At 39.3% G+C, this 10,487-nt stretch overlaps 1 protein-coding gene across 1 annotated transcript; it reads left to right on the top strand.

Moving 5' to 3' along the window:
* The first annotated feature begins 393 nt into the window (after positions 1 to 393).
* On the top strand, positions 394 to 9,080 carry zdhhc2 (zDHHC palmitoyltransferase 2). The gene is made up of 11 exons (XM_076292790.1): positions 394 to 520; positions 4,524 to 4,550; positions 5,060 to 5,154; positions 5,638 to 5,758; positions 6,097 to 6,166; positions 6,264 to 6,296; positions 6,551 to 6,671; positions 7,230 to 7,362; positions 7,628 to 7,754; positions 8,509 to 8,604; positions 8,906 to 9,080. The coding sequence occupies exons 1-11, from the start codon at positions 394 to 396 to the stop codon at positions 9,078 to 9,080; spliced, it is 1,125 nt and encodes a 374-aa protein (XP_076148905.1).
* The last annotated feature ends 1,407 nt before the right edge of the window (positions 9,081 to 10,487 follow it).

Genomic DNA, 10,487 nt, shown 5'->3' with positions numbered 1-10,487 from the left:
CTGCCAAGACTAGCCCTTCTTTTCGACAATGTCACACTTCTTCACACCGTGCACAACAATGCTTTCATCTTCAGACGGTAGCTTTGAACGAGAGTGAAATTGCACAGATCTTGTCGAAATAGTGAATCGACATCTGTATTAGTCCATTGTAATTGACTAAGCCCATGTGCATGTAGCACAGCATCCCAGGAACGTCATGGCAACTTGGTGAGAAGGGGCGGCGCTGTTATTTTGCACCGCAAACGAGACTCGTCGACGCACCGCGGATCAGGCGACTAGACGAGTGGTAGGACTTGGACATGAACTAGCGGCAATTGCACGTTGTGCACATCAACAAATAATGCAGTGACAGTAGGAATAACTAATATAGGCCAGAATTGGTCTTGGTAGAAGATGGCGCCGTCTGGCTCGCGCAGTATTAAACGGAGCTGTAAGAGAGTTTTACACTGGATCCCGGTTTTATTCATCTCCCTAATTGTGGCATGGTCTTACTACGCCTATGTTGTCCAGCTTTGTATTGGTAAGACTCTTTCTTCACTCAAAAGACTTTGACCTAGCTGTGTTTGCCAGTATTTCCGAAAGACTGTAAATATGAAATATGTGATGATTTGTAATACTAAAATGTAGCCTACCTGGCGTTAGCTGTAAAAATAAATCAGTTTTGTTCTGTTAGAATCACCCCGACTAAATTAATTTTCCAAATTAGTGGTCAGGAGTGGGTTATCATGAGCACATATGTCAACGCATGTGATGGCATCTGGAAAGCTGTAACAAAAAATGTTGAGTCACTTTCAGAGAGTTCTATTTGAGAGTGAGCATAGCCAAAAATGTGATATTTTGAATAGGACATAATCATGCAGGTTGTGTTATTGATTTGTACTCAAAAGTGTTCCTTTAAAATGTAAAATCTTATCTATTCATTTGATTGATGCACTCCATAATCATGAGGTGTGTAAACTACATAGTATTCATGAAACATGCACTCCATTCCTCAATACATCAGTGTTCAAAGCATGCACTAGCCATTTGTCGACTGTCCAGATGAAAAATCACTTCCGGAATCAAGGCACAGCAGATTTATGTGGTGCTGTATCATCTGCCAGGATATAAATTAGTTAATAGTGAAGGACCTTACACAGCCACTAACACAATGCAACGGTGCTTAAATCACTCAGCCTCTATGTGAAGTACTCCATCTTCAGCCTGCAATACACTTTCATCATCAATATACCATCTCAGCAGGTGGCATATGGGTCACTCATCTCGAGGCATCTGGGAGTCTGTCTCTGTGCCTGACAGTAACCATAACTTACGCTCAAAGGCAAATCTTATAGTGCTATGTCTCAGTAAGCTCAGCATGTCACCAACTAAGGCCCAGTCAGTTTAGTAGGCCGTTACTGTCAACAACAACATCTAGGGAGCCATTTACTGGAATTTGGTTGCTGGAGATCCCTGTGTAGCTTTGTGTGAGTGCTGGTTAGGACAGCAGAGACCCACAGCACCAATTGCTGATGCTGCTGCTGAGCTCTAGCAGCGTTTCTGCTGAGCTGCAGTCAGACGGTCTCCACAGACAGCCCTTCCAGTTTGTCAGAGTGTGCACACACCAACTCGGAGCAGCTAGCCCCTAATCTCAGGGCAGGAAATGGTTTAAGGCTTCATGTTTGGCCCATTCATTATTGCAAGCTGTCAGCAAAATGTCAAGTAATTTGTGTGTGAGAGAGTGTGTAAGAGAGAGCATGATCAAGAGAAGGAGAGAGGAAAGAGAGGGAGGACCAGTCCTGCTGAATTGTGTCCTCATCTCACAGTTTATTAGCAACATGTCATGTCCACAGAGAAAGGAACTCAGGGAAATTGTTTTGGTAAGTAAATAGTCTAGAAAGCATTCCTATCTGATTCAGAATGGCTAAGCTGTGGTGTGAAGACTGACTATGTAAACTACCTCTTGCACAGTATGAATTAGATCAGAATGTGTACATGAATGCTAGATTGTTGTAGGTCAACTGAAAACAATGATTATCATAATTTGTTCACGTCTCAATTGATATTTCATTGTTGGCGATTTAGAGGCTTCAGCTGAATGGGACATTGTCATTATTAAAAAATGCAGTGGATTTTAGGCAGCATGTACCCCATGGTACAAAGGGCTTACGAGTGTAATGTCAGCTGATCCCTCTGAAAGCTAATCTCATTGCCTTCCTGTCAAACGTAACCTCAAGCAATCTCTGCTTGACCCATTTCTTAATGGACAACCACTTAGTAGAGTTTTGAAATGCATGTTGTTCAGTACAGCAGCAATACTAGTTTTTGACAACCACATATTGTAGTGTAACAGAGATTCACCAGACAGGTAAAAAGATTGGTATAAAGTCAAAGCTATTATGTTAGGTTGGCTGGAACCTGACCTCTATATGGTAAAGGTGAAACAGGTATCCATACCTACAGTATATACTGTATCATTGAACTATATATATATAGTTTTTGACAATATACAATGAAAATATCAGGCTAAATTAAAAATATGACTAATAAATTGAAATTACTATCAAATAATAAAACATACTTTTAACTTTTATCTGGATATACTGTATTACATTGACTGGTATACTGCGCACTGTTGTAAACTGTAAACGCCTTAATGATCAGTTTATAAATCTTTTATTCACAATGAATGAAACTAAGTGAGCCATCTGCAGTATGTGTTGTTCATAGGTCAACGGCATTCATTCCTGTGTCCAGCCTGAGTGGCTATCCATACGCCAAATTATGCTATAGTGCGGTTAATGGCTCTGTATCCCTTTGGCAATGAACATACTGACCACAATGCCTCACATCACTTCATCCCAGCATCTCAGACTGATTCTCTGTCCAGTGCTGTCTAAACGTAGAGAGCCATTGGGACACTAGTCAGCAGCCAATGTCCTTACTGAAGGACTGTGTGCATCAGCGGACCCTATCATCTCCTCTAAGGGCACTTCACGGTCTACTGGCTTGCGCTGAAAAAATTTGTATAAGCAGTTATATTCCTATAGTAGTAGTCCGCAGGATGCATTAGACCTACTGGTCTACATGAATGCTGAATGTTAAATCACAGCTTGTTCAGAGTTAACATGGGCCTTTTGACTTTGATTCAGTCCCTAAACTTTGAGTCTGTTTAAATTAACATAAAAATCAACTCTATTGACAAAAACAAATCTCTCATGAAGAATTGTTTCTTGGTGGTCTGTATGTCCAGTAATATGATTACAATTAACTACAAACTGGTGTTTAAAAGAGTTATTTGATACAAATGAAATGACCATGCATATGGTTCATTCTATAAAACAGGTGCATTTTCCAACATTTTCATCTAAGGTAAACTTCTTTTTATCCACAGCATTAAAGACATGATCACCCTCCAAAAAATATTTTTTTTTCACATTGAAATATAATGGATTGAAATATAATAACTGTGACGGGGTGGTATGTGATGTGGTGGTACATTTCATGATAAAATGGCTGTAGTTATCCAATAATGGTCAGGTTGACTTAACATACATGCCTCCCATTAGAAATGGAATTTGCTTAGCAATGATGTTAAAACTAATGAAGAACAGTTATTCCTATGGTTGGATTAAGGTTGACGGACCCACTCATAGTAATGAAAAAACAACAAATAAGCAATGTAAAAGAATGTCAGAATTTTTCTGCTTAGTTTCTTGGGTTCTATATTAAGAATTGTCTTACAGTATGCTATTTACAGACAAAACAAGTTAATGTGACAGGGTGGTAAGTCAAACCAGGGGACGCAAAATCATAAAATATTTACCAAAAAACATTATTTTATTCTGAAGTATGTCTTCTGTCATCAGGATAATATATTTAATTCTGAAAATAACAACAGTTGATAAGAATATAACATTTACGTGGTGATATTTTAAATGTAAATGTCATGTCGGTCAACCCGGAGACATGGAAATGGCCATGCACTTGTGAAAAATGGTTAAAAATAGTGTGATAGTCTTAAAGAATAGTATTTTCTTGTACATCCTGTTAACAAGAACCCTTGAATTGTTAGAAACACTTAAATGTTGAGGATGCAAATGGAACCTGTTTCATAGAATGACCCATATGGGTTTTGATACATTGTCATGGCAACATCTTAATTGATATTGAGTAGTTATAAAAAGAAAGCTGCTCTAATACCTGCTCTGTTGTTATGCTTACAGGAGCTAGCAGTCTGTTTGGTACCACAAAGACAGATGGTCTGAGAACTGAGAAAAAAATGCCTCTTCGACTCTCAGGGGATCCTTAATTAGCAACTAAAAGTTCTAAAATGGTCAGACTAATTCGTCAACTTCCAAAGAAACCAATGGCCATGACTTCCAATAGTTTGACATGTGCACTGCATGCTGATGGGGTACAGTTATGATAGCTGTTAGACAAAAGATGGATAGTAAATGTAAACATTACTCACAGCATCTATGCGTTGTCTCTCTGTAATTGTATCTTCTGATCTTTTGACCCCCCCCCCCTTTTATTTCCAGCATCAATCGAAAATGTTGGTGAGAAAAGTAAGTGCATTTGTATTACATTTCGAGCATGATGCCGTAAAAAGTAGGAACTTGAAGAACAAACAAGTTTGACTATTCTTGGATGAGTGCTTCATTTCCTCCTATTTCAGCATCTGACAATAGTAGGGTTCTCATGTCAGCAAATGTGTCATACATCTTTTTCACAGGGTAGTTCCACCTAGTCAACGATCTACCATATAGATTGATTATGCAATGTTGGGATTTATTGCAGGGAAAACTCTTGGTTGTCTGTTGTTCTGCAACCAGGGAATCCCACTAATAAAGAAGATATTTTGCTTATGAAAGTTGAGCATTTGAATGTATTGATAGCTTTCAGAACGAACCTTGAAAGCAACATTGTCCACTGTTTTTTATGTACCGGTAACTGAAAATTAGTAATTGATAAGCTTTTGCACACTGAGATAAAGACAGATTGAGCTGAGTTCAGTGGGAGCAGCCTTGAGACATGTTTTATTCAGTGTCTCACTATTGCTATTCTCTCATTTCAGTTGTTTACCTCCTGGCATATCATTTCTTCTTCATCATGTTTGTGTGGGCATACTGGCAAACCATCTACACCAAGCCCATGCATCCTCTGAAAGAGGTGAGTTTGTGTCTGCTTACTCTGAACGAAGACTGGCATAATCAGGGGAGTTGTTAAACAGGACTGCATGATCGTGACTCAGAATTATATTCTTTAAGTGAAGAAAACGGTTTTCATTTCTCAAAAGTATCAGCATTTTGCTTAAGCAGAGACGGTTTTGTGCTTTTATACCCTTAGTTATGAATAGACTCATTATATTACTTGGACTGGACATGAGTTATTTGTCATGAGTCTGTCCAAGGAGACTGTGGCTGATGTGGCTATGCAGCAGTTGTTCTTCCCCATAACATGTTACTGAGCCTCTCTTGAATATTGTTGCCTCTCTTGATATCATTTATTTGCCTGCCAGTTAGACGTCTACAGGCAGAAGCTCCACTTGAATTCCAATAACAAAACAGGAATAACCACTGCAAGGTCCTGATCAGGCGATATAAATACACCAAGTATACAGTGCGCCATGTCCATATGTATGTGTATCAACAGTTCCATCTGTCGTATTCTGACAAAGAGCTTCTGGAGAGAGTGGACCGAGGAGAGTCTCAACAAGAGATTTTGAGAAGGATTGTCAAGGATTTACCTGTCTACACGCGCACAATGTCAGGAGGTACAAATCATATCTGTAGACTCCAACATCAAGCAGTTTCCCAATATGCACACACACCAGTGTTTGTAAACACCAGTCTCCTGTTGTGTTTGGGACTTTTGTTCTCGCTTCATGTCTTGCAGTCTTGGCCGGGTGTTTATTAGGAGCATGTTTATTAAAACACACCACTTCCTCTGAATTTGCTGACTCTGCCTTTTACATTTACACTCCCTTCTAATGTGTCCCTGCGGACTGCATGTTTAATGCTCATTTTTATTCTGTTTGCATTTCTACATCGTCACTTGTTGCGTTGATTGGTTGGGTTGATTGATAACTGAACAAATCTGGCTTCTCTTCAGCTATTCGTTTTTGCGACCGCTGCATTTTGGTGAAGCCGGACCGATGTCACCACTGCTCAGTCTGTGATAAGTATGACCTTCCACATGCCTGATCTGAATTTAATTTGGCTCGATCGATTGTGTTGATTACTCTTCCCAATCGCCCCATGCCTCTGTTGTTTCTGTAGGTGCATCTTGAAGATGGATCACCACTGCCCATGGTGAGCACTACTTCAGTGTGTAAACTATTACTGTTAATAGACTTCTTTTGTTGTTAAGACTGACCTGTTTGCTACCCACTACCCACCTTCTCTCAATGCAGTATTTTATGATAATTACTTTGTCCTAAGAGACACTAGCTTAAAATGAGACAATTAGATGCAGCTTCCATGAATCTTTGCCTACTGTTCCTGTGTGTTGTTACTTGCACTATGGATTCACACCCACTCATTTTTCTTTCTTTTCTAAAATCTAGGGTGAATAATTGTGTCGGCTTCTCCAACTACAAGTTTTTCATGCTGTTTCTGGCGTACTCTTTACTCTATTGCCTTTTCATCACTGCAACAGACCTACAGTACTTCATCAAATTCTGGATGGTATGTTTAGAATTGCTGGATGATCGTACTCTTGATATTGAGGAGGATTGTATGTGTGGTAGTTAGGTTACGTGTGTATCAATAAGATAATTCCCTTCTTTGTGCTTTCTTTTAACAATGGTGATTTATCTCACAGGCTGGTGGTAAAATACATGATCGGCTGAACGAATATTTGGTAGGGAGTAGTCAATATCATCTGCGCTTCCTATAGGCTGCAGTGTAGCATTACTGTAGTTTACAGTGCAGTAGATTTATCTTATCTTTTACTTTGGAACAGTGCATGAAGTCTGAAAATGAGGGGAATTTTAATCAAACATTTGGGAACCTAAACAGGAACTGACACTGACTCAGTTGTCACTCAGTGACTGAATGTCTTGATTAAAGCCCACCAATAGTTCAGGTCTTGTTTATGCCAGTATGCAGTTACTGTTATGCTATTATCTTTGTTAGTTGGTAATTGGCAAAAATATTCAAAAATGTTCATCAAGTCAAAATGTGCCTTCTGTCTTATTCAAATGTTTGATCGATTTTTCCATTTTTGTTTGTGACATTTCACAGAGTGGTTTGCCAGACACCCAAGCCAAGTTCCACATTATGTTCTTGTTCTTTGCTGCCTCTATGTTCTCTGTCAGTCTGGCAGCACTGTTTGCCTATCACTGCTGGCTGGTTTGCAAAAACAGGTCAACTCTTGGTAAGTCACACTGACCATCATTGTTTTATAGTTATCAATGTGTACATAATATATATATATATATTCTATACATAAAATAAAACAATCAATTAAGGACGGATACAATGGAAAAATTAAATATTATTCACTGATGGAATATCTTCATAAATGCTTTTTTTGCCATATTCCACATTATCCATTAAGTAGGGGTACATTATTGACATGATCATATAAATTGCGTAAGTAGTATAACAGTGTAAAGATAAAAAGTATCATTTGGTTTCAGAGGCTGTCCGAGCGCCTGCGTTCCGTCACGGACCTGACAAAAATGGCTTCAGTTTGGGCATCAGCAAGAACTTCCGCCAGGTCTTTGGTGATGAGAAGAAGTTTTGGCCAGTACCCGTATTTTCAAGGTAAGTGTAGAAAAGTTGTCTCTTACTACTTTTAACAGGTAAATGGATATCTCAGCCAAAATTGAATTAACCTACTCGAACTTATTGTTAAAGCCAACAACTGCTGAATTGTTTTGGAAAGGAAAATGGCACCATTTATTACTTAATTAATATTAAAAGTATATAAATATGAGTGGCTTTCATTTTAAAGAATGTCATTTTTTTTGCTTTCATTAAAAAGTGGGAGATTGATGGTGTTATTAGGGGACTTCAGGACTATGGCTTTGTGAGAAATTTCACTAACATTCACCTTAAAAAAACGCCTTGTGAATTCCACAAACTGTTGCGTCTCTGAACACAGATGCGTGTCTGGAATGCCTGGCGTTGCGCTATGTAGCTTTGTTGTTCTGGTGCTGGTACATTGTTCCAATTAAAAGTTGTTATAACTGTTGCACAGCTTCAACACATAAAGAAGGAACCTGTTCATATCAGGAATATATGAATGCCAACACTTATGTCTGGAATGTTTGGTTAAGTGTTAAATGATTGGAATATATGGTCCCTGTTTGGATGTTGCAGTAAGGTGTTGTTTGCTCTGTGAGTAGCCAGACAGTAACATCAATAATGTACATGACATGACATCCTCTCATGTTCTCATGTTGCTTGACTGTGATGTTGGTGGCAGAGATCTATTAAGCTTTCTTTTAATGGTTATAATCACATGCAGTTTAGGAGATCTATTGTGCTTTCTTTTAATGGTTATAATCACATGCAGTTTAGGAGATGGCTGCGCCTTCCCTACTTGTCTCGTAAACAACCAGGACCCTGAACAGCCTTCTACACCTCCTAGCCAAAGCCCTCCCAACAAAAGGTCTGTCAGCACTCAAAACTCCACACACAGCAATGGTCTCCCACTCTGTGTTTTTTTTGGGGTAGTCACTATTTTCACATTATGTACATAATTTAGTACACATAATTCATTTTACAACATTGCTGCTAGATCTTAATGTACTAAGGAAACCAGCTGTTACCAGCTAATTCGAGCATAGTGCACAAATATGCTTAGTTATTAAAGTCCGTCTGGCTTGGCAGACAAGTGAAAGTGATCATCTAACTCTTATCCTGTTAGTCCTGGTGAAACAGCACCTAATGTGTTCTACTGTCTTCAGCAGTGGTGGAGAGGCCCACCAGTTCCCTGCCAAGCCACTGAGAGAGTCTCAGAGTCGGCTGGTCCACAGTGGAGAGTCGTTTCGAGAGAGCGACGGACCTGAGGACCGAGAGCGGACTGGTGAGAGGACAGCGGCCGGATATCCACCCACTGGCCTTTATGGAGCCTGTCGGACATAGAGCTTAGCTTACTGAATGCTGATGTAGGTCATTCAGAGGGCTCTGGGCTAAAACAAATGATATCACAAACTCTTAGTTGTTCTCTGCACTCACATGATTGGATCCAAGAGCAGCCTTCGTAGAACAGAATCATCAGAACAGTCACATGCAGTCATACCCAGTTCTATTTCTAGCCAAAGTTGTTTGTTCTTATTGCCCTGATAAATAGACACCATGTACAAGTTGTTGTCTTGCAGTAGCCGTCCAGCATGATTATGTACAACCACCATACAGTGCATGTATTGGCATACTGTTGATTAAGGATCTTTGAGAGTTAAATTAACTTCTTTCTTGATTTAACACCACCAGTGATGACACATTTTGCTGTATTACTAGATATATAGTTTGTGTAAATAACAGTGTATTTTTGGTTAGATAAAAAAAGCATCCACATGTCCACATAGGGAGGGAAAGTAATGTCATCGCCCCCTGCTGGTTGCATTCCTAGAGCCTAGCGGAGTTGATGGGATTCTACATAGCTCGTTTTTTTTAGAAAACTTAGTTCTCGGTCTACATTGGGAAGTTAGTTGAATGGCTTCCATATGATAAGCATTGTGGTCAACTTTATTGGTTCTAGTGGTCGTACTTTATTTTTAGGACCAGTATGAATTGTTTTGAGTTTTTTTGTAACATGGTGATAATGAACAACAGTTGCATGTGACGTCACCAGTTTGGCCGCTTCACGTGACTATTAGGTGTAGTCCGTTCATGAAACGAAAGGAGCAATTTCGTTTTTTTAAAAGAAGGCAAAATAGGGTCTGATTTGGCTTTATAATGTTTTTTTGAAAACTAAGTCTAAGGTACTTAACATTGGAGCTGCTCTTTGATAGGAATGAAACCACTGGTTTTTACTTTCCCCTCCCTATTCCAAGGCCACAGGTTGTTTCATGCTAAGCATACTATACTAGAGCTTTATAGCACTAATCCTAAACATTTTAAGTCTCATCGTTCCTCCCTTCCCATTCCTTAGGTACACCAAATCCAGCTATGACACTAGAAAATGAAGTGTAATGGAAAATGTGTGGATTTTCCTTGTGAAAGGTTTGTGAAATGTGCGTATACTTACACACTTAAAAAAACTCAAAAGTAAATTCTGTGCTAATGTGTTGAACTAATCGATGAACTGAATATTCATGAGCAGGTTTTTGTTCTTTCTCTCTACAGACGAGGTCCCAGTAAGTGGACAGAACACAAGGTCCTACAACACGAGTGCCTACACGGATGTGTTGTTGGGACAATGGTACTGTACTGTAACCCATGCGCTTTGAACAAGTTACTCCAGTACAATGCACCCCACCAAGGGCTGTTTCGGTCATCAGAGCTTACCACCATGCTTCTGGCTCGATCAATTTTGTGTCCTTATATAAA

Source organism: Alosa pseudoharengus, unplaced genomic scaffold (assembly GCF_046254945.1).
Source record: "Alosa pseudoharengus isolate Yale_2024_CS ecotype anadromous, Long Island Sound unplaced genomic scaffold, YU_APseudo_1.1 YU_APseudo_1.1_scf_19, whole genome shotgun sequence".
NCBI classification, from domain to species: domain Eukaryota; kingdom Metazoa; phylum Chordata; class Actinopteri; order Clupeiformes; family Clupeidae; genus Alosa; species Alosa pseudoharengus.
The sequence above is the reverse complement of the archived record's forward strand: the minus strand, read 5'-3'. Positions and strand labels throughout refer to the sequence as shown.